We start from the raw sequence: 24,867 nt of genomic DNA on the forward strand, positions 1-24,867 counted from the left end.
CAGAGTAAGCCTAGTTTTTCCTGCTGATCAGTGTGTGGTAAACAAAGGTAGTACTTCAACTATTGTTAGAGAGCTATGCAATTTCCAGAGAAAGATTTAATTTGAACTGTGCCTAAGAAAGTAGTATTTGACTTCAAATGTGAGCCTAGCCCAAAGACTTCCACTCGGAAACTGCTGTTGGTAATAAGACTGAATGCTTTTGCTTATGTCCCTCATGCAGGAAAACATCAAATATAGTTGGGAAATGGAGTGCTTCAGATGAGGCTGCTTATGAGAGGATGTAGAAGACAGTGAGTAGAGGTTGAAGATGGGTACACTGTAGAGGCAGAATTACCTGTTTGCTTATTGGTTAACATACGGAGGACTTTGGAAGGAGGTACATAACCGGAGTGATCTGTAGGCTGAAGGAGTAGATTAGCAGAGAGTTACATAGATTGCTAAGAACTATTTTTTTCCATTATTTTTAAGGGAGAAATGAGAATGTTTAAGAATACTTGCTGGCAATAGATGGGAAGTTTTCAACACTGGATCTCTTATAATCCAGTTGACTGTAAGATACATATTCTTTGTCATTTTTGTTTGTTTGCTTTCGTTGTTTGGTGGTGGTGGTGATGGTGAGTGTGTTGAGATTAGGTCTCACACTGTATCCCAGCCTGCTGTGAAGCTCACCATGTCCCCACTCAGGTTTGCTTTGAACTTGTGACAGTCTTCTGTCAGAGTTGATTATCCCCTCCCCCAGTTACATTATTCTTTTCTTGTTTTGAGTTCATAAATGTAAATATTGTTAAATATCTTAAAAGTTCATTGTATTCATTTGTTGTAAACTTCTAGTACTATTTTTGTGAGAGGCCATCTTAAAATTATTCTTCATCCTTTATTGTACTGACTGAATACATTGAAATTCCTTTGTGTATTTATGTTTATATTTACCCTAAAATATAGTATATATGATTCTCATCTTATTCCATTATCCCCAAAATATAGTCTGATACTATTGAGCTTTTTAACTTCTACATCACTGAGTATTTGATTTAAAAGTACATTAGATGTACCACTCCTTGTAAACATTTAAGTACAGTGAAGTAAAGAGTAGACTGGAATACCGAATGATATGACAAGTACTGTGTGATGAATATTGCCTCAGTGTGCGTGTGTGTGCGTGTGTGCGTGTGTGTGCGTGTGTGTGCGTGTGTGTGCGTGTGTGTGTGTATGTGTGTGTATGTGTGTGTGTATGTGTGTGTATGTGTGTGTGTATGTGTGCGTGTGTGTGTATGTATGTGTGTGTGCGTGTGTGTATGTGTGTGTATGTATGTGTGTGTATGTGTGTGTATGTGTGTGTATGTGTATGTGTGCCTGTGTGTGTGTATGTATGTGTGTGTGTGCGTGTGTGTGTGTATGTATGTGTGTGTGTGCGTGTGTGTGTATGTGTGTATGTATGTGTGTGTGCATGTGTGTGTATGTATGTGTGTGTGCGTGTGCGTGTGTGTGTGTGTGTGTGTGTGTGTGTGTGTGTTTGTGCACGCACTCAGTTACCAGCTGTAGCCTCTATTTGTTCTTAGGGCTGTGGATCATAACAGAGTTTGAGGCCTGCTAAACTAAAAGGGTGAAGGTGTTTGATGTGAAGCAGATTAGACATTTATTGCTGGAATTGCTAATGAAACTTAACACAGAGTTTTAGAACCGTTTTTTGTAAGGAAATACAAATATGGCCTTTAGATGCCAGTGTAAGCACTTAGAATGTAATTTAGTAGTAACGTGCACTCACGTAAGACAAACACATAGCACCATAAATAGAGTTCAAATACAAGTGCTGTGCAGATGTGGCTCCCGTCAGTGAAGGATAAACCATATTGGGATATACTTTTTCCTCTTTTTGCTATGTGTAGTCAAGTTTTTCTGTAAATGAGTACAGAAGGGTATTTGACTTTAATATTCTTACCACCTTTCTGGTGTTAATCCTAAACATGCCAGGTGAGATGGCAATAGTCCCATTCCAGCCTCACGGGTCCTGTCTTGGCTTCTTGGTCTCATCTAGCAAACATGCTGTGTCTACATTCTTGCCTCTCAGACAGGCAGGTGCTTGTTTATTTTAAATAACAACAACAATAATAATCAGTGTCCAAATGAGGGAAGGAACAACTTGGCACTGTGTATCAAGTACCTTAAAATTCATTCCCTAGGAAATAATCAGAGGGACAAGTAAAGGTAGTTGCTTTTGCATTAATCACAATGAAAAAGTGGACACAGATAACAATTCTTAATAATGAGGATGTAGGAAATGAATTAGAGTATTATTTTATAGACGCACTATGCTGTCGTTACATAGTAATGCTTTTGAAGTTAGAGAAATGCTTCCAAGAAAGTATAAGAAATGGATTTAAGACATGCACATTTAATATTTATGTGTGAAGAAAAAGAAGTATAGATTGACTTCCTTCTCTGAAACCCCAGGGATCAGAAGTATTTTTAATGTCTGAATTTTGGGGGACTTATCTGCATATACACAATGAGATCCACATCTAACTGCAAAAGCCATATATGTTTCACATATATAATTTATAAACAATAGAATGAATATAATTTTATACATTATTTTCAGTGTAACTGTGTAATGACCACAACGTGTCACATGAGGTCTGTGTGGAATTAAGACATTATTATGGCAGTAAAAACATTAGACTTAGGTTAGGGATGCACAACCTATCGATCAGTGTTTCTCAGCCTTCCTAGTGCTGCCTTCTCTTAATATAGTTAATAGTCGTGTTTTCATGACCCCCAAACATAAAGTTATTTCTGCTGCTACTTCATAAGTGGGACTTTGCTACTCTTGTGGGTCATAATGTAAACATCTGATATGCAGATGGCCTTAGGCGACCCCCGTGAAAGGGTTGCTCTACACCTGAGGGAATCGAGCCCCACAGGTTGGGAATCACTGCTGCAGGTGGACATGCGTCTGTGATATTTGTGGTCCACTCAGGTTAGTGGTATTAGTCATGTTCTTGGTCATTCTCAACACTTTGTAAATGCACACAGTTAAAAGATGCTATACTAAACTGTTAAGACATGAAAAAGAGAAATTCTCAGTGATAAGGACATTTCTATGAATGTCATCCCTAACGTCTAACCATGGACAATAGAAGCCTCAGTTGAAATCTGTTTCACCTTTTCCAGAATAGGTTTCTGTGAAGCCCCATAACTTTGTCAAGAATTACAGACATTTTCTGTAATTTAGTGCCCAGAGTCCTTGGTGAGAGGTCATTTAAGTTGTCCTGTAGCCATATGTAAGAATCCACATTTTTAATAAATTCTCAAGGGTAATTGGTTCTGATGCAGGTAAGGGTAGCCTGCCACTCTGAGAGAACAACTGCTGTAGCTGAAGCTACTATGGATATAAATGTCTCACTTCACTGGGCACGCGGACCTGCCAGGGCAGGGGAAGCCCCAGGAGGGTCCCGAGCATCCTAGGCAGGCTGCTCAGATCCTTTATGACTGTACTCGGCATGCCCAGAGACTATGTTAGAGCCGGACATGACTGTCTGAGAGCGGGCACACTTCATGAGCACCACAGGTCTCTGCAACACCCTCCTCACAGCAGCCATGGTGAGGGGGGGCTCAGCCGCAGCACTGATGGGTATTGTGAAGAAGAATGACAGCTTAACATGTTCAAAAGCTGGGCTCTCTTGGCTGATTTCACTACACAGTCTTTACCTCTAGGTGGCAGCAGAGACTAGTTGTTTTATTAGGCAAGCCAAATGTCATTCCTGCAACTGTGTTGGAGCAGAGGATAATTTCTTTTTTCTTCCTTGCGGTATGAATTTTATACTTGGACTGGTTTCTACAAATGAAATATGGAGCTGTGTCATCTCTTGGATCATTTTTATAGAATGTTACGTCAAATGGCTCCAAGAAATTTTCTTTCCAAATTTGAGTGCATATTGCAAGAGAGATTCATGTATGTGGCTCTTGTAAGACCACACAGGGACTGTTCTACTCGAAGGCTCCTGGGTTTCGTCAGAAAGCAGATGTCTGGGAGGGAATTAAGCAACTTGGAAAGTTCATTCATGGAAGAAAAAAGATTCTTTAAAAAACGTATTTAATCTTCAACTCAGCATGAAAGGCGCTCTTTGGATAACAAGTCTGAAAGATGATTGGCTCAGTGAAGAAAAGTTCTGTTTAGAAAGCAATAGAAAAGTATATTTATGAAGTAAATTCATTAAATTCTCAGAGAATTAGCTTGTTTTATCCGCTGCTTCTTGAGAAAGAAGCGTAGCACTCTGTAGACTCCGGTTCACCACCATCATTGAGACGGTTGTCTTAGTGACCAAAGAACTGCAAGTGCCTGTGATGTTTTCAGTTTGGTTCAGTCTGAGTCTCCAGCCACTTTCCTTATGAATTCTATTTTATTTTCTTCACAGAAAACAGACATCGGTCCATGGCAGACTATGGGGGTGCTGGTGGAGACAGCTGGAGTCGGGATGTTTCTCTTTCTCTCAAGGAAATTAGTGTTTAAGGGCTTTGAACTTTTTGGTGATGTATTGGCAGCATATTGTGTGAGGAGGGAGTGTTCCTTCGGTGGTGGGCTTGGTTCCAGGAACTGCAAAAGGCCCTTAATCATGCCGGTAGCTGTAGATACTGAGGACACTTGTAAAGATTTCAGGTCTGACCATCCTTAGGAGGTGGAAGATGAATTCACAGCATCCTTTCTCCCTGGAACCCAGCTCAGTATGCTTGGTCAAGGCTGTGTGTTTTCAAAGTGACTGTTTGCGCCTTGAAGTTTCTCTTTATTTTAGTGTTTGTTAGGAGCGTGCCTAAGTATTCTTGATAGATGTAGTGATGAAAAGAAGGAAACGCTGAGCCAGGACAAAGTGCCCTTGAAAAATGACTGCCTCCATTTCTTTTGTCTTATACTGCTTGGCAAATCACCACTAATTTGTGGGTGGAAGGAAGGCTAGAAATAACAGATAATAAATCTGGCAGATGGCCCAAATTTTCATATGCTGGTTTTTTTTTTTTTTTAATCTCTTGATTTTCTTAGAACTTTCCATTATTCAATGCAACTTTACCCTGTAAAGTTTTAGTTTTATATGGCAAGGGGCCCTTCATAGGGAGACTGTATAGCTTGGTTATCTCGTTTCCATTGACTTCCTATGAGAGAACATTTGTTTTTAAACAATGCCCCAGCACTGTGCTTTATACTGAAAGACTTGTTAGGTTTCTGAGGTGAGGGGTAAATTGGTACCTTTGTTCCATAATGTAATGTGGGTTTTGGTTGGACCTAGTCACTCCCAGTCCCTCTTTGTGGTAATTACATGTGGGCACAAGGGGTATTCCAAGAATAAGCATTGAAATATAGTTTTCAAATCTCTCCTAACCGAATTGCTCACACTTTGTGCCAAACACAGCATTACATTTAGAACTATGGTAGTAAAATAAACTATACGAACCTTAACTAGCTATCTTCATGTTTATCCTGTTCATTTGCTTTTCCTCTTGTCTCTGCTGTTTTATTTATATATTATTTATGTTTTCATTTTTGTTTGAGACAAGATGCCACTGTGTAGCCGTGGTTGGCCTGGAACCAGCTCAGTGGACAAGGCTGGTTTCAAACTCAGAGAGATCACTTGCGTCTGCAGTGCTGGGATTAAAGCCGTAGGTGTACTCCATTACCAACTTCTTTTTTCCTTTATCTTTTTTCTTTCGAATGTGTGAGAGTTTCGTGTACATGTATATGTGTGCTTGTGGTTTACTCAGGAGTAAAAAGAAGGCATCATCCTCAGGAGCTAGAATTCTGAGGTTGTGAACCACTTTGTGGGTGCTGGCAAGCAAATCTGGGTCTTTGCGAGTGCTCTTAACCACTAGGCTATCCCTCCAGCTCCTTCTTTTTTCTTTTTGATACCCTTTTGTTTCCCGTTTCCTTTTGAATTTCCTTATTTGCACTCCTTATATTAACTTTCAATACTTTTTTACTTGATCTGAGTTTCACATCGTTTAAAAGCTTTGGTTTTGTTATAGAGCCCAAGTCATTGAGCCAAACAGACTTGATTCTGTACTCTAGTTTTGGTACCAACTTCTCTTTCGTCCCTGAGCATTTGACCCATGCAGTCCTCATGTCCTGGCTTGTGTTGTTGTTGTCCAGTTCACACAGGCTGGAGTTATTGGAGAAGAGGAACCACAATTGAGACAAACGCCTCCGTTCAGAATGCCTATGGATAAGTCTGCAGGGCGTTTTCTAGGTTAATGATTGATGTGAGAGCTGCCAGGCCCTGGGCAGGTGTATAAGAAAGCAGCCAGAGCCAGTCATGAGGGAGAGCAAACCAGCAAGTAGCTTTCATCTGTGGCCTCTACTTCATTCAGTTTCTGCCTTTGGGATCCTGCTCTGAGTTCCTTCTGTGACTTCTCTCAGTGATACAGTTGTAAGCTGAAATAAATCATTTCCTACCCAAGTTGCTTTTGGTCATTGTGTTTTACCACAGTAGTAGAAACTTAAATTAACTGTAATCTTCAGATGGGGATTTACTTGCAAGGCTTCTTTGGGGAATAAAGATATAACGTAGGGTATGCCCTTATACAGCCAAAGTACCAGATACGCATTAGTTGTTAAAGTTGTTATTATCTTTGTCTTTTTTCTTATTTCTGTTCAAAAAGTACTTATTTCTTGGCCATAATCCCATAATATCTTCGCTCCATTTTTTTGTCTTTCCCTGATTTATCCTCTTGTTGTACTCAAATCTACCCTTATTTGTTGGAGGTAATGTTTTTAAATGGGAGTTAATGGAAACTGGATAATTAGTGACCATAACTGAGTTTTATTTCTTACCACCTTAGGCCCAGAGAAATGATTCTTTGTACATGTTCTTTCTTTACAATGCCACTTTATCTTGTTACTGTGGACCTTTCCTAGCCTCACGTGAAGGCATTCCCTATTCTTTACACCCTTTCCTAAAGCATTTGTGCCCTGTGGTTTGTAAAGTCCAGGTGTGTTGTTAGCCATGGCAACTTAGCTCAGCGCTTCCTGTGAGCAACATTTGAAATTGAATAGTGTGGGGCCTGGTTCTTAACAAGTGTGTGTGTGTGTGTGTGTGTGTGTGTGTGTGTGTAGCTGTGAGCACTGAAGTTTTGGAGATTTTAATAGAAAACCCTGGTAGAGAAATCATCATTCAAATGTGTAGGCAAGATTCATAATTTCTCACCACACTCTTTGTTCCCTCCTTTCTACTGTAAGTACTTCTGCATCACTTTCCTAGAATTAGAAATGAATTTTTGAGGAGCCCTATTTGTATCTGAATCTTTTCTACAAGTCTATACAACTTTATTGATAGTCAGTCCTGACAAGACCTTAAAAAAGCATTCTTCTCATTACTTGAATAATGTGCTGTGATTGAACCGTTATCCACACACTGATTGGCCTGCAGGAAAGGAAATCCTGCCCTCTCTGCCAGTGACCTTTCTGGCCACCCCCGCCATTGTGTCTGGACCAAGTAGACAGATTCCATAAACTTGGAGTCTGGGAAGATCTGCCATTTCTTGGCACTAAAGTATGCAGTGACGACAGGATGTTTGCCTCGAAGCAGATTTCCTTCCTCATTGGCAGTCTGAGAAAAGCCTGGAATGTGGCCATGGTTGATAGGTTTCACATGAAGGTAAAACAAAAACAAACAAACAAACAAACAAATCCATAAGTAACTGTCCATTGTTTCCCCAGGTTCTCATTGCTTTCTTTGAAGCTAAAATCAGCAGTCACAGAAGCATTCACATTTTCCAAAGTTTATGGAGTAAATTTATTATTCTAATACTCACAGAAGAACTTTATGTGAAGTACACGGACTGCTTATGAACGTGCCATGAGAGAAGTCCTCAGCATGATTGCTACCCTGCAGTGACTTCCTCCATTACCCCCTAAAGGAGGGTCATGGCCTGGATGTGTCGCAGTCTTTAGATGACATCCCTTTGACCTAAAACTTGTTTGTTTGTTTGCTTGCTTGTTTGTTGTTCCTAGGTGACAAAAATATCTGATACAATATATTTAGGCAAAAACGTCATCAAAAGACAAAACAGAAAAGGAAGTAACTTGCTTGTTTTCTTCCCTCCTCCGTCTTTAAAAAGAGAGAAAACCCACCAATAGAAAGGAATTCTTACGGAATTATTTCGAGTTGTTCGGAGGGTGGTTATGTGGAAAGGGGCTGTTAATTGTTATGAGGGGCACGGGAGGCCAAATTAGAAACAGAATTTAATGCTGATAGAATTGAACCATAGCATTTTCTCTGAGCTGGGAAAGTAGACAGGTTTTTTGTTTTTTTGTTGTTTTTTTAATGGCAGCATCAGTTTTGACACTGTTTGAAAAGTAGATTTCCTAATTTAGGGAATACAAACTAGGAATAACTTCTAGGCTCCTGCAAAGGCATTAAGTGTGGACTAAGTCTATGAGGCTTGTCTTTTTGGATGAGACCTTGAACCTTAATAGTCATTTCTATTTCCAAGGAAGTCTGGAAACAGCCACCTACTTCTAAATTCCAGTGTTTGTGGTTGTGATTCTTCTCCCATGGATGTGTTCACTCTTTTCCTTGCTATATTTGAAGCTTATGTAGTAAGTATGTTAATTCTCTACACCTATTGATGACCCAGCCAAACCTCATTCTTCATGCTTGGCATTTGTGTACTTTGCTTGCAGAATCATGCTTTAGGGTAGGATGGACACTGAGACAGCCCTGTGTTCTCTGAGGACCATCTCTAGATGATGATAACATGAGAGGTCACGTGGTCTTTCTCTGCCCCATAGAACATGCAGTCCTCCCACACCTGCTATTTGTGTGGGTCTTGACTTTTCACACTCACTGGCTATTGGCCTAACAGTAGCTTTAGGACTTAGGAAAAGTTGGAGGGAAAAGTAAATCACTATTGCCAGTAGCAGTCCTTGAATGTTTTATAAGAAATGGACTCTGGGCTAGGCCTCTCAGGGTAGATTGTTTCAACTGATGAAAATTGTATTATTCACATAGAACAGCGGTGAGGGAGCCCTTCCTGTGTTTACAGGGTGTTGGATGAAATAGTATATATCTGGGGTGGGACATCAAGGTCATGTTAGGCAACTGTGTCTGTCACCATAAGTAGTAGAATACAGTTTATACTGCCTCCCCTTGCATTAAGTAGTTTCACATTGTGTTGCCATGGAAAGCAAATGGGACAGTAAAAGGCATGTCTTCATGTCTTCACTATGTCAGTTTTGTCACATACTAATGAAAAACCAAGAAAATCTGTTCTAGTTTATCTCTAAGATTGACAGAATCACCCACCACCACCATTAGGGCTGTTACCAAAGGAAATGGACTCATTTCCTCTCAGTTCCCCTCCACTCCCCCATTACATGGCTTGATTGGCTAGAAGCCTTCTGTGGAGACACAGAGCACTTCCTGTTACTGTATTCAAGTCTCACAGTCTGACTGGTCTGTTCCCTTCCTGAGAACCTTCTCGGCCTGCACTACTTGTTGTACTTGAACAGTGGATGTCATCTTGCCCGTGTGCTCCATGTCTGCCAAGTGAGCATCTCCTAGGAACATCCCTGGGCCACCTCACCTCCTCATCCCTGGACATGTTCCACCTGTTCCTTAGCCCCAGCCCTCCAGTACCTGAAGTGCTTAATGTCGGTTCCTTCTCTGGAGCTGTGTCTACAATAGAGCTGACTTACAGAGTTGTTTCGTCTTTCGAATGTTAATAGCTTCTAGTGAGGGGCAGCTTTGGTCCCCATAGTCATTTAGCTATGACTAGAAATATTGGTTTCATGTGACATCTAATGAGTAAAAGCCAGAGGGTCCTAAACATCCTGTGATGGCAAAGAACAACCCTCGCAATTGTCCTCAGCAGAGAATTATTGGACTCATGCAGTCATCAGTCCTGAGGTCAAACACTGCTTCATTTGGAGACTTGGGGCTTATATAATGAAGGGTAAAGGAAAGTCATAGACTCTTAGGGAAGGAAACAGATGTGCAGAGGTCGCTGTCTACTAGGCCTCATGTGCCAATGAAAGAAGTCAGTTTTCTGAAGGAAAATAGTTGTCCAGTAGACTGTCTATATATCAACATTATTCCTAATAGCATTTTAAAAGGTTATAGAAATATGACAACTCTCAGATAATTCATCTAGTTTTAGAACTTAGAGCCACACGTGATTTTAAAATCTTAATCTCTTTTTCACAAAAGTTAAAAGACTTGTCCAAGGCCCTTACCACTAATTGACAAAGGCATGAGGTAGAATTTGGTCTTCCATTGAGTGCCTCTGGACTACCCTCTTCCTAGTTGTTCCACTTACTCATGCTTTACGAAGCCTGTTAGTCCACTGTAGTCCCCTTCCATTTCCGGTTTATTAGAAGTATTATATAATTTTCTACTCGTGAGTGCTGTGTGGTACTCATTCTTGTTCCATTTCCTTAGTAGGTTATCAGGGGATAAGCCTTACATGCAGTGTTGACTAGGATCCACACTGCATGTTTATTTGTCATGATCAGTGGGTTAAGATCACTTGTATCCATGCAGTGCTTGGAAGAAGAGATACCATATGCAAAGGCATTGTGTGTTACTGAGTCATATGAGTAACTTGTCTGTTAGTAAACCCATCTGCACCTATTCAGAGAATGTAGAAGACTTTGCGAGTCTTTAAGGCCTATGTTCGTCCATTTCTGTTTTTACTTAAACATGACTAGCCTGTATAAAAAACATAGCAAAACAGTCTAGGTGTGGTGGCACATAACAGTAACCTCAGTACTTAAGAGTAGAGGCAAGATCAGTTCAAGGTCATCCTCAGCTATTAATAGAGTGTGTTTTAGGCCAGACGTGAAATCCTGTGTCAACAAGCAAGCAAGACACACAGTCTGCAGGACTATGACCAGGGTTATTTCAGATGACTCCTCAGAGGTAATCATGCAGAATCATTTGCTAAGACGTCTTCCATGCTTCACCTTTCAATTTGAGTAATAATTTGAACAGAAATTTTAAAAAGAGGCTGTGAGTAAAGAGAATTTCCTTGAGATGGCTGATTGATGCCCAGAGTTAGCCAGGAGTACGTTCTTATGATAGCATTTTGCGTGTAAAGCCTGCTGTCTGATGAAATGTCAACAGATTTGTAAGTACTGCCATACCAACAGTGTTAATTCATTATCAAGTTATTACAGTACTCAGGTGTTACACAGTTCTCTCAGTTGGACTCTGAGGACTCTTTAGGATACCTGCTTCTCTGACGTATTTGACCACACAAAGGTACTTCTTAGCTTTGATAGTTTGAAGGGTACCTTAGAAAGGAAAGGGTTTGGTGTTTAATCTAAATAAAAATCAAATTAACAGAAGTTTTGTTTTGGGAACTTTATGGCAAGTCACTTGTCTGCCTTGTGTTTGCTAGGTTTTGTTTTTTCAGACTGCACTCTCAAGTGTGTGTTCTGGACCCAGGAAGTATAGGGATAAACTTGGGATTTGGGGAAGAAATGGAGCTTATTGGTGTCGGGCCATTTAATTATCTATACTTTACTAGTTATGAAACTGGGAACATTTCCACCTAATAAATAATAAACCTCGTGTTTCATTACAGGCTCTAGACGGCAAAATAGTCTTACTTCCTGGGACAGATATAAGATAGTCTGAGAGTAGGGGAGCACTTGCCAGTAGCAGCACACACATTTCTATAGCTGTGAAATTTCAACTTCAGGCTGCAAACCAAGCAGAGGATTTATTAGAATGTAGCTTAGGATAGATTCTTCGTTTTAGAAATCCAAATTTGGTACCATTTTGGGGTGGGGGCGGGGGTGGAAAACAGTGTTAACATTAGGAGACGCTCATAAGGATGTCTGGGATTTGACTTTGTTATATACAGGTCATAAGAAGGTTGCTGTGGTTAGGAGGGCACTAAGGTGGTAGAATGCGCCTTGTGTTTAGAGGGGACCTCCGCCACCACTAACGCCACAGGGGGAGAGAAGAAAAGAAAGGCATGTTTCAGTCCTCTATTTTTGCTATATGTGTTTTGTCCAATTATATTTTCTCTTGGCATTTCAAAATAAAAAATGACATTTTTAGAACATAAGATAGAAATAACAGAAATTAATGTAACTGGAACAAACATAGTCAGTCAGTATGAAAGAAGCTATAAAATGTTTGCAATTTAGAGTTATTTAGAGAAATAATAAGGATTATAAGGGTTTGAAAATAAAAATACCCTTCTAGAGGGAAACAAAATAGTTATAGGAGGCAGAGGCAGGAGGGCGCTGGGGGTAGAGAGGAGGGAGAGGGGAATGGGAGGCTGGATCAGGTTGGTGAGAGAAGTCCAGAGGGTCAGGAGAATGAATGAAAATCTGCCAGTGGGCTGGTGGGAAGGGAAAATCTTTAAAAAGTCCCTGAGAGCTTGGATAGGGGAGGTTCCCAGAAGGCAATGCTGGTGATCTTTGTCAGGATGCTTAACAGTGGGGATATAGAACCTGAAGAGGCCTCCTCCTGTAGCCAGGCAGAACCCCCAGTGGCAGGTTAGGGATACAAACCCACCCACAAAATTTTCGTTCGACCCAGAATTTGTCCCATTTGAAAGAAATGCAGGGATGGAGCAGAGGCCAAAGGAGAAGCCAACCAATAACTGCCCCAACTTGAAACCTATCCCCTGGGCAAGCACCAGTCCCTGACACTATTAATGATACTCTGTTATGCTTGCAGACAGGAGCCTAGCATGACTGTCCTCTGAGAGGCTCTACCCAGCAGGGACTGAAACAGATGCAGATACCCACATCCAAACATTAGACAGAGGTCAGCCATACGTCCGAAGAGATGAGGGAAGGATTGAAGGCCTAGAAATAGATGGGAGCCCCACAGGAAGACCTGCAGAGCCAACAAACCTAGACCCCTGGGAGCTCTCAGAGTCTTAGCCACCAACTAAAGCACATATACAGGCTGGAGCAAGGGTCCCTCTACTCCCACCCCATATGTACTTCTGTAGCTGACAGGCAGCTTAGTCTTCATGGCTGCCCAGGCTGGCCTCAGTGGAAGAGGATGAACCTAATCTGTCAGAGACTTGATGTAAGGGGATACGGGGAGGGACTCAAGGAGGGAGGGATGGGGAGCAGTGTTTGGGATGTAAATTAATAATACAAAAGTACCCTTTTAGGATCTCACAAACCTCATGCCTCGGCATTTCAGAATAGAATTGTGGGGAACCTTCCTATTAGAATTTATATAGTCCTATCATCATTTTGCACAGGCATAGGTTGAAACATCTCTAGTTGGAAAACTTGAAACCTGAAATACTCCAAAATAAAGAGCACTCGTAACACTACAAGTAAACAAACCCTTCATACTATACAAGTTCATTTTATGCATAAAATTATCTTAAAATAGTGTGTAAAAATTATCTTTAGGTTCAGTATATAAAAGGTGTTCATGAAGTATAAAGGAGTTAATGTTTTGACTTTGGCTCCATCTCCAAGCTGTCTTACATGTATGTGTGTCTGCATATCCTTAAGGAAAAAAAATCAAATCTGAAATCGGAAACACTTCAGGTTCCTTATTAGAAGTCCTTTTGAATATGTAAAGATGCATTCCTTATAATGTGATACCCTTTTAGTAAAGATGGTAATGGTATTTTTACCATTAAGAGCAGTGACATCATCTTGGGAAAGGTTTCGCCTTTACTTGCTTTTATGTTTCGTTAGGTGTGTTTGTTTGATTGAGACAGGCCTTTGTCATGTAGCCCTGGCTGGCCTGGGGCTCCTCCTGCCTCAGTCTGCTGACGGCTGGTGTTAAAGCTGTGTCACCCTCTGTTCTGTGTATTCAGCTTGCCATTACTTGCCGTTGCCTCACCATGGAAACGTTTTCTAAAGATGTGTTTACTTATTTTATGTATGAGTACACTGTTGCTGTCTTCAGACCCACCAGAAGAGGGCATCCGATCCTGTTACACATGTTACATGTGGTTGCTGAGAATTGAACTCAGGACCTCTGGAAGAGCAGTTGGTGTTCTTAACCATTGAGCCATATGTATTTGTTTTGTTTTGTTTGTTTTGTTTTGTTTTGTTTTAACTTAAGACTTTGCTACACCTTTTAAATGACAAACAGAACTTGCTAGGATATTTAAGTATGTGGCCAATTCTACAGCTTAGAAAGCTAACGAAATCAGTGGGACTGAATAAATGAAATTTGGCTTTGAAACAGGGACTCTGACCAATGAAAGGAAGTAGGAGCTTTTCATATCCTCTTGGGGCTGAGGAGATGCCTCAGGAGTTCTGAGCACCACAAGCACTTATCCATACAGAGACATGCATACGTACACACACTTAAGAAAATAACAATAAAAGTTACAAAAACAATCTTTAGCCAGCCATTCATGGATAGCACATCTCCTCCACATATTTCTTTTGAAGATTTCCCAGCATCACTTCCTTCGTCCTTCTGCCTTTGAGGGAAATTCTGTAATCTCACACACTCTCGCTTCCTCCCTCCTTCCCTCTCCACATGCACGCAAATGTATGCCTGTCACACATACGTACAGTTTATAAGGAAGTTAAAATTAAAGCCAGGAATCTATATTTATGTTTAATTTTATCGAAAAAGAATCCTTTGACTTTAGATAGTAGTGACACTTGTAATAAACTGTGTATGCTTTAGTAATGAGAAGCTTCCAAATTCATTTTGATGTTTATATGTTAATTATTGAACTCTTGTAAATGAGAGATAATCCTTAGAGTCTCTTCGAATTGCAGTTAATAGAGATTAACTCTCCAGGAAGCCTGGTTATAATTGAGGTCTGCAAGAGGTCATAAAATGATGATTTCTACCTTGTCACAGCAGAGCACATAGATAGAGCTTTCTAAAACCTTACTACAAAGAATTCTATAGATCTCAAAAATAAAAAAGCTAGAAGCCTCACCAACTAGTTGGGCTGATGGACAGCTCGTGCTTCCAAACTCTTCCTAGTTACTGTAGGCCAAGAGTGGACGCCCCTCCCCAGCGTGCTTAGGACATCCAGGTGGAAGCTGGGTGGTAAGAATCCCTCAGCTCATTCGCTCTGCTTGTTTCCCCGTTGCTATGAGAATATGTTTTCAGTCTGTGCTCTGATGTAACAAAGTGAGGAAGGTTCTCGAATTCTTCTAGTTCCCATTCATAATTTTGTGATTAGTTGGTTGGTACCATTCAAATATCACATGTGCCATCTCTGGTTTAGTGACTCTAAAAGGATCCCTTTTTCATTGTCGACTTTGAGAGGACTGCACTGAGCTGTGTGGTTCCTTTCAGAGTTCTATCCTAACAACTTAAAAATAACTTTGAAAACATTTAGACCATCATGTATTTTGTAATACAGTTGGGTCTCTGCCGATTCCCAACCTCAAGATAAATGTGTTTAAACAGAAGCTTTCTCCTTCATCATCTGCCTCAGCTTTTGTCCACATTTATTTAATCACGATGCAAGCCCACAGTCTTGGTCTTGCAGTTCATCACCATGGAAGTGTTTCTGTCAACAAATCCTTACTCCGCTATCATAAAATTGATTTTACAGGGGAAAGGAAGATACCTTTTACTTTTGAAAAGTCTTCACAGTTTGCCTGGATGTTGATGATGACGAACTGTATTTAAAACAATAACTGGCAATAAAAACTGGCTACACTAAATTTTAACAGTTAAGCGTGTGGAATGGGAATGAAAAAGGGAAAATGGCGAATTAGCTGTTCCAAAGTCATCCTTTTAGAATGTGACTTGGGGACTCGATGTGTAATTTAAAATGTTCCTTTAAAAGCTGTGCAGCGTGCTCGGGGGCTACGAAGAGTTTGGTGTCGATCTCTAGGAAGCTTTGGCCGAGATTTTTTCATGTACCCTATGAATGGCATAACGATCACAGAAGAAATCAGTCACTCAGTACCTCTGCTGCTGCGCTGCACGGTTATTTTTAAAAAGGTCTTTTAGCTTGTGTTCCTAACTATCTGCAGTTTTTATTTGCTTCTTGAGAATTCTTTCAGAAATATAAATTGTGTGCTTCTGATTGTAGCCTTACTCACAAGAAGGGTAAGAGATCAGTACCCACATTAAGTAATTTTGGGAACAAAATAACACAGAACAAGAATGATACTTTTGTTTTGAAGCTGAGTGTCCAGAAGTTTATGTCATAGTGGCTGATTCCAGATTTAGATGTAATATATGCTTTATGGGGATTTCAGTCTGCTGGAGAAACGTAATCACCCCTTAATAGGCAAGGGAACTTGTATTTCCAAATGTGCTTTCTGGCTTCCTGTCACATGTCAAAGCTTTTAATTTTTGCCATTAGTCTATTTGTGTGCTCACTAATAGCAAATTATTTAATATTATTTTATCCTGCTATCTGAAAACATTTTCTGGCTTCATAACTCTCTTTTGGGTTCTAAAAATATTAAGGTTCATATCAAGAACGGCATTAAGTTTGCCATAGTTATTTCCCTTCATTTTGAAGTTGTGGAGATTAAATTTTTATTTGAACCATTTTCCCCTCCTATAATATGTGACTAGGACTATATGACAAATAGGTCCTGCTTATTCTTTAGGAAGAAGTATTGGATCTTTTAAACAGGAAATAAAATGATATTGTACATGCAGATATATAACACAAAATGGTCAAATGAAAATTCAGCAAGCAGTGGCAAAAGTAACAAACTATTTACTGTTTTATAATGTTAAGTGATTCACCACGACAAGCTGCAGTCAAATTAAAGTGAGTTATGGAAAATGAAATACATAAAGATGTATTTATACAAGTGCAGACTAAATATTTTCCATACAGGTATGTAAATAAGGAGATATACAGTAAGTGCACACTCGATATGACTATGCAGGCAACACATAGTTAGTTCCAGATACTCTTGGACAGTCCATGCACCATCTTCCCAAAGTACAGGTTTAGTCATTCTTTTAAGGGCTTTGGAGGGGTGATTAAAAAGGGACTGAGTTCCTTGCAAGAATATCAGTATGAACTAGATGAGGGTGAGGGTGGTCAGTTATATATATTACTTACTGTAATTTGTGATTGTCGAGGAAGAGGTGTGGCTGTTGGTGTGATAGTAATACTGCTGGTGACTTTATTGGTTGTTTTGTTTAGTGCCCCATTAGTTAAGCCTTGAGTTCTGTTATCCTGCAGTGAAGGGCTGGCAGGTCTCACGGGGCCAGCCACAGCTTGCATGTAAGGACTTCCTAAGTGAATGTGGATTTTATTATCCTCAGTAGTTATCACACTTGAACTGTTACTGTTTGAACGTTGAAACTGCCATGATGACTGCCGGTCTGGTGAGACTCTGAAAATTGCATGCTTGGCACTGATCTCTATCGGCTCTGGAGAGCAGCCTTGCTCAGGAGAACTAGGTGAACCAGTCATAGCCAAAACCTGAATAGGTGACATTGTCCGTTCTGGGGTCACAGAACCACAGGACTCTGGGGTCTGTGCTCTGGCAAAGGTTGCCATGGTAACCGGGGGCATGCTTTGCTCTAAGTTCATAAGGCTTTCTGTAGAGCTTTTGGACTTAACTGGTGTGATAGAGGCATTTTGGAGAATGGTGATCCTTTGCTTTGGGGTGCCACAGTTTGGTATCACTGCTGTGCTGGTGTAGGAGTGAGGACTCTCTGTGGTTGGACTTGTGATCTCAAGAGTGGCCGTATTTTGCGTGTGGTCCGGAGTAACCTTTATGTGAAGTGGCTGCCCAGGTGTGTGACTTAGAACTAGATCTCCAGGTTGTACAAAGTTGCCATTGGACCTAGTTTGTATTTTTCCATTCTGAGGATGGCCCTCCTTGGATTTCATCCAAGGAATCCACAGTTTCCTGTTCATAGGAAGAGAAGTAGATGGGCTGCATCTGAAGGACAGCACGGCCTCCTCCTCGTTAGGGTCGTCATCCTGGTCCTCCTTCTCCTCATACAACTGACCGTTGATTACTGGTCTCTCCAGAGGAATGAGGCTCTTGTAGTCTGGAGGCTCACTGTCTGCTGCTTCCGTTTGAACTTCTTTAGAAAATACTTGTGGGTCACAGATTCTTCTTCCATTGGGACTAGGCCGGAGGCTCTTACTAAAATGCCGATACCTTTCTAACTCTTTAGTGAGGTTTTCAATCTCTCTTCCCAAATCTTTGTTCCTGTTTTCTTGTTGGTTTAGTTTCTTTTGCAGAACAGAGTGGTCTCCCTGGAGGTGACAAATGAGGTCCTCTGTTGCCATGTACTCGTGAATTTTCTCCTTTAATGCGTCCACTTCTCTTGACAGGTGGCCTGATTTCGCTTCTTCTTCCTGGAGCCTCCTGAAAAGCCACTGCTCATGGCTGGACTCTGTCTTTTCCGCTAACTTGTACTTGGCAAGTTCCATTTTAGCATGTTCCAGCTCTTGAGACAGAAACTGAGCCTTGTCTCTCTCGTTAGCATACCTCCGTTCTAAGGTCTCATACTCATCCTCTGTTTTCATGAGGTCATCCTCAATGGCTTTCATATCCTTTAGCTTCAGTTTTAGCTTTTCCACTTCTTGAGAGAGCTCCTTGATCTTATTGTTTTCTTGGTGTAATGCTGCTGTGGACTTACTGGAGTCTTGGTTTAATTTGTTTTTTACGAAATCTTTCTCAATTGCTTCCAGTGACTGAAGCCTGTTTTTCAGTACAGTAACTTTTGACAAGAGATCGTGTCCTTTCTCTTCTTCTGCTTTGAGTTTATTTCTGAGGTCATCTCTTTCCTTTGTTACACTGTACATCTTCTCTTCTGCATCACTTTTGGACTTGAGTGCTCTCTTGGTTTCCTCAATTAACTTCTCAGTCACTGTTGTCACTTTATTTTGCTCCGCTTGGAGCTGAGAGGCGGTGGTTTGTAACTTATCTTCTGTTTGCTTTAATTTTTCACTCATTGTTTTTCGTTCATCTACAAGCATTACAGTTAATGTTTTCAGTTTAGTTAAGTCATCCTTTAGTGTGATTTCTGTCTTTTCCAGCCGACTTTCGATGGCTTCTAGTTCTTTGATTCTGGCATTTAAACTCTCCAGCTCTTCAGACAACTGCTTTGTGGTCATCTTTTCTTTCTCTAAATTGCATTTCAGAGAGTAGCATTCTTGTTTGCTTTTGTCTAAAGCATCTTCTAATTTTTCCAGAGCCGTGATCCTTATACTAAGTTTGTCAACCTCTAGTTTGAAGTCTTTACTCTGTACTGTCTCTTTCTCAAGCCTCTTATTGAGGTCTCTGCACTGCTCCTCCATTTTTATGAGCTCCTCATCTTTCCCCTCCATATCCAGCACGCGCTTCCTGAGCTCATCCACTTCATCCATGATACCAGAGTCTCCATATTCTCCCTTGTTTATTTTTTCTTTTATATCTTGCAGCTCTTCCTCGGCTTTTCGTAAAGACCTGTTGGTCTCTTCTAACTCATCAATTTGCCGGCTGAGTGCTGCCAGCTTCTGTCGGAGTTGGCGGTTTTGACTGTCCTCGTTGGTGAGCTTTGCCATAATTTTGTCTTGGTTTTGCTGAAACTCTGTGGTCTGTGTTTGCAGTTCTTTTTCTAGCCTAGCTGCCTTCTGCTCTTCTTCCTGAGCTCTGGCTTCAGCAATGGCTAGTTTACCCTGTGTTTCCTTTGCACTTGTGGCCAGATCTTGGATTTTCTGTCTTTGAAGGGCGAGTTGAGCTGTAAGCCGTTGTTGTTCATCCACAACCATCAAAGCAAAAGACTTCAGCTTGGTCAGCTCCTCTTTCAGGGCCCTGATCCTCTTCTCCTTTTCTTGCTCCTTCTTTTCCTGGGACTCAGTTTCTTGGTCAATTAGTTTCTTTAATCTGAAAATACAAGAGCACAGATTGCAGTTGGTGCTTTAGGACTTCATAATCAATTTTGCCGTGTAAAGTAATCGCATTAGTTCATAGATAACATCCAGAGAGTTTCTGAATTTGAGGGAGGAAAATTCTTATTAAAAAAACAAAAAATAAAAAACACCAGATACCTTGCTAAGGTATCTTTTAAAATTTGTCTAATATTGATTAGTAACAGTTGAAATTCATCGTTAGTGTTAGAAGAGTATAGGCAAGAGTATTTGTTCTAAATTGTGTAGCATAACCACTGGAAATTCCAACCTGAAAGCTGTAAAGGGAGGTACAGACTTGAGATTTCGGTTAGACTTGGCTTTGAAACTACACCTGCCCTGAGCAGCTAATTAACCTTCATAGTTCTCCATTTCCTCACCTCAAATTATCTCAGGGGCTTTTTGTGAAAAGGAGGCAATTCATCTAACACTATCTCAGTCCTGGCATTTGGTAAACATTTGATAACTGTTGCTATGGTGCTTTATAAATTGCTAATTCTTGCCCTGTATTAAGTGGCTTGCTTGAACCATTACCTTTATGCTATATTACTAGTTACTGTTTAACTCCTTGGTTATTAGGTAAGATATATATTACTAGTTACTGTTTAACTCCTTGGTTATTAGTTAAGATAGCATTTTATTCAACTTGTTTAGAGGTTATGGAAGTTATAGACAGCACAGATCTGTGAATTCAAATGTTGGTTTGCTAGTTCACATGTTGTTTTGCACTAACAAGATAGTATGCTGAGAACCACTTCATGTATCTTATCTGTCTACTGATTGCCATGTAAGAGGGGAACTAAGAAGCAACTGAGTTAGGATGCTCCTAACATGTCCAAGGGCAAGGAGCTTGACAATAAAGAGCTTTCTGATAAAAAAAAAATTTCAGTGCTAGAAATGACGAAACCCTATTAGTAGGAACATAGTGAATCTCTCTTAAATGACTCTAACGCTATTTTTCTTCATTTAAAATTATCCATCATAACAGGAAGACATTTCCATGCAGAATATATGGCCTTTCCCATGCACTTGGACCTCTGTAGTGATAGTACAGTTTTAAACTTGTGAGTCTTTTAATTATACTGGGAATGGGCTAACTATAGAGTTGTAATTGCAACTCTGCGGTATGGTGCAGAAGCTAAAATAGAATGGAATTACTGAAAAGTAAAAGGACTAACAACTTGAAAATGAAAATATGTGCTTTCTAATCAAGCCTGCAGAGTTCATACTATGACAATAAGCCTATTTAAGCCTGCCCGTCCATCCATCCATCTTTTGTTCAAATGGGGACTCCCTGTGCAGCTTAGGCTGGCTTCTAACTTGTAGTTCTGCTGAGGCTGGCCTTGAACATGTGGTCCTTTGTGCCTCACTTAGGATTATAGTACTTTACCATGCCTGGCTTAATCAATCTTCTCTATTTGTTAGTCAATCTGTTGTCTTTTATCCTTGTTCCCTTTTATCCTTGTTCCAGAACACTTGTAAAATTAAGAATCTAAGAAAAAATTTTTAAAGGAAACGAATTTAGGGCAGTCTGGAGAAGAAAGACTTCTTTATGAGATCCTAGTCAGTTCTTTTTGTAATTATATTACACAAGAAAGGAAAAAAACATGTTTAAAATAACCACATAAGGTAAGCATTCTTAAGCTTTTTGGGTGATAGGATCTCGTTTTAGTTTGTCCTTTTGAGAACTTGACAAAAGGCTGACATGTAAAATTCAGAAGCTACTGGGCAGGATGCTGGGGTGTGGTTGCTGGTGACCTCATCTGTGGTCTTGGCAAGCGACTTCATGCCTCTCCCTGCTTGAGACACCTGGAAGCCTGAGAAACATGGCAGCTTCTTCCTGGTGGGTAGAGAGTTTTGCAGTTCACCGGAAGGGTCGGGGTAAACTGCCTGGGTGGTAGAACAGCTTCACAAACCTGAGCACTCTCTGCCCGCACCTTGGCTTTCTTTTCTTGTTTGATAGTGAGAACAAGGCATTGTGGCTCAGTCTCTTTCACAACTCTCAAGGATTTCTTCTCAGCTTTTCAAATAAGAGCACATGCTGTCACTTTTTCCCGAGAAGGGGCTAGGTTTTCTTAGTATGTAAGGAAGGGAAGATTTTTTTTTTTAAAGTATAATAAAAGACCCATAAAGTGGAGTAACTGAATCCTGTCCATATAGTAACCAACTTATTGTGCTCAGTGTTTTTGGCAGCAAGCGTGGTGCACTTTTTTTCACCATGATGCAAGTGTCAGTCACCTTTTTCTTAGTGTTATAATCTCGTTGATTTCCCTCCTTAACCTCTACCACAGACACACAGACCTGATGAGGCCAGGAAGTTTGCTCTGATCTGAATACATTTATATCTAGTGATACTATCCTCCCTGCTGACTTAATTTTTAATCTTTACACCTAATTTTTACATGATGCAGGTTCAAACCAGATTGCAGACCACATCCTGGGATTGATCCAGCCATATGGTATCTATCAGTGAAACTCTCTGAATTGGAAAAAGGAAAGATGTCACTTGTCATTGTTTGGAAATCTATAATATATATGTATACATATATACACACAACAGGTACAGAAGATACATTTTAATCTCTGCCATTCAATCTAAAAGTCCCCATTAATAAATTAGGCCATGAAATCATTCTTTGGGAAGAGAGTCTAATTTTTAAGTGATAGCGGTTTAGGAATGTGTCCTAAGGTGTCCCCAGTATTCCCAGGTGAGCTCAGATAAGTACTGCTTTCCATCCAGAGGCTGTTTCTTAAACTGCTATTGTTCCTGTGCTCTCTTGGGACTCTCTGTAGCTGTTCTAGAGGAGCTTTAAGCCTAGGAAAATTCCTTTGGTAAGATTTTGAAAGGGTTGTTGGAAAGGGAGAGCTCACTGGACACAAGCTTCTTAGGCAGATGAGATTTGGAGAGTATATAGGAATTGTGAGTATAAGCATTGATTTCCTTTAAGCTCCCTGTGGTCGCAGCTCTGCAAAGTTTGTGTACCTTGGGTGTACATGTACCTGTGCTTGAAGACTACGGTCTTGGAGGGCTCATGTTCATACTCCATACTGACATTACAGGATCACAGGAACATTGTGTCCAATAAAAATGGCTTGTAGAAGCTGATTTTATGGACACAAATGTGAGGTAAATAAAGACTTAAAGCAATGTCTTATAGTTTCTTTTATGGTTCAAAGTTGTCTTTAACTTACTGTGGTGTATCACTATTATTATGTGCAATGCCAGTTACTTGCTTTTTCAAAAATATCACACCTGTCAACTTGAGCAGTTTTTTTTTTTTTTTGTACCAACCATAATGCTGGCTTTTCAATATGAACGATACATTCAGAGGGTCAATATGCATCAGTCTGTATTTTATCTCCTCAGCGTGACATGGTTCATCATATGCAGCATTTAATGTACACACAAAACATATAGGGCTACATGCTAACGGGGCAGCCAGGCATACCCGCAGAATTTTACAGTTCTCGCCATGTTTGGTTTTATATTATTTATGTACATCATGACCAACCCCACTAAAATATTGACTTCTTGAGAATACAACATGCATGTAAGGGGTTCATTTATGTTTTTCACACTGGTTCCTGAGAAGTCCTAATGAAGGAAGCAAGTGAGTGAGTGTTTGAATGAATGACTAGAACAGTGAACAAATATGCCATCCTTTGGGGAATACGTTAGCATTGCCCTATGCAGGTGATTTCCAGTGTTTAACATGATGGGTTTTAGGTGTTCAAGTAGTATAACTGGTTTCCTCCTCAGTGTTTTCTAAATACGCCATTGTCTCGATTTCATAATTCCGGAGCCTCTAAAAACAAGAGCGCTAGAACCACCCCCTCCTTTCTTCTTCATGTCCTTGCACCCAGCTCTGTCTGGTCACTTGGTTAGGAGAGTTTAAATGGTCACATGCTAGCCCATCACGTTCCTTTGATCATTTCGCCTCTGCAAAAGTGGAGTAGAGGCTGCTTTGTCACCTTTTGTTGCTGAGCTGATGCAGTGATCGGAACACAGAATGCCGCACGCGCCACCCGCTTTACTCACTTTCGTGTCTGCTCTCCTGGTGATCAGCTCTGCTGTTTTGGTTGTGTTATACCCCATTTTATGTTTTTTTTAATTCTTGTTTTAATATGTCATTATAATTACTGTATTGTACTGATAACAAGTTCTAGCAATTTGAAAAGTAATACATGGAATTTGTTGGAAAGCTTCCTCCTTTTAAGATAATTTATGGTTCCTGCTCTGCTCCTGGCCTTTTCAATGGGACTTTTCACTGTTTAGTCTAATTTTTAGGAGCATTCATAAAAATACTTATGACCAGCCTTTTTTATTCTATGTATGCTACTTCCTTTTATTTATCTTACAAGTCAAAGGGTTGTTCTTTTTCCCTCTTTTAATTACAGTTACCGCATACCACAGCCATGGTGTAATGCTCAGTTCATCTGACTTGGTCAGCAAGATCTAGAAGAACAGTCAGAATTTTTTTTTTTTTTTGCATCTGCTAGCCAAGTATGAGTGTACATCTGTGTCTGCTTTCTGTCTTTGTTACCGAAGATCCTGTCATCATTGCTGAGATCATTTAGAGATACCATAAATGGGCCCAGATTCAGCAAGCTGGGTTACTATTTTCCTTCACTGTGAAGTAAGAATTAGAGTATGAAGTAAAGCAGGTTGTTTGGGTGTATATGAAAAAGTGAGCTAGGACAATCTTACTTTGTACCCCATTTGTCTGGGAGTGTGAAGTAACAGAACTTAGGAAATGTCATCAGATAAACAGGGTTCTGGGAGGATCTCAGAGAAGAAACTGGTATGGGTGAAATCCTTCTGTTTTAAAATTGACAAAAGAACAAAGTTGGACTGAAGTTTCCCTTAAAGAAAAATGCTAAAAGTTAGATTACAGAATTAATAGAAGGCCAAGTTCACAGAACTGGAAAGGAAAAGGCAGACAACTACAAAGAGAATATTTCATCTGGAAGCCAAAGGAGGTACCTGTGAAATCTGGGCTAGGAAAGGTACTCCCCCACCCCATTCCAAGTGGCCACTTGGAAACCTTGGGCTGGGCCTGGGAGAGGCAATGGGAACAG

General features: G+C 40.3%; 2 protein-coding genes across 12 annotated transcripts in view; one reads left to right on the top strand and one right to left on the bottom strand.

The window, feature by feature from the left end:
* Cmss1 (cms1 ribosomal small subunit homolog) overlaps positions 1 to 24,867 on the top strand; it is a 297,760-nt gene that overhangs the window by 8,418 nt on the left and 264,475 nt on the right. The gene's annotated exons all lie outside the window — the stretch shown is intronic.
* Filip1l (filamin A interacting protein 1-like) overlaps positions 1 to 24,867 on the bottom strand; it is a 239,441-nt gene that overhangs the window by 5,512 nt on the left and 209,062 nt on the right. For 3 of the 4 annotated variants that reach the window (XM_087576328.1, XM_087576330.1, XM_087576331.1), the window contains one exon: positions 16,996 to 19,765. In XM_087576328.1, the coding sequence (XP_087432454.1) occupies positions 16,996 to 19,765 (2,770 nt within the window). 4 annotated transcript variants of the gene reach the window in all.

The sequence above is a fragment of the Rattus norvegicus genome, chromosome 11 (genome assembly GCF_021556685.1).
Source record: "Rattus norvegicus strain SHRSP/BbbUtx chromosome 11, alternate assembly SHRSP_T2T, whole genome shotgun sequence".
NCBI lineage: Eukaryota > Metazoa > Chordata > Mammalia > Rodentia > Muridae > Rattus > Rattus norvegicus.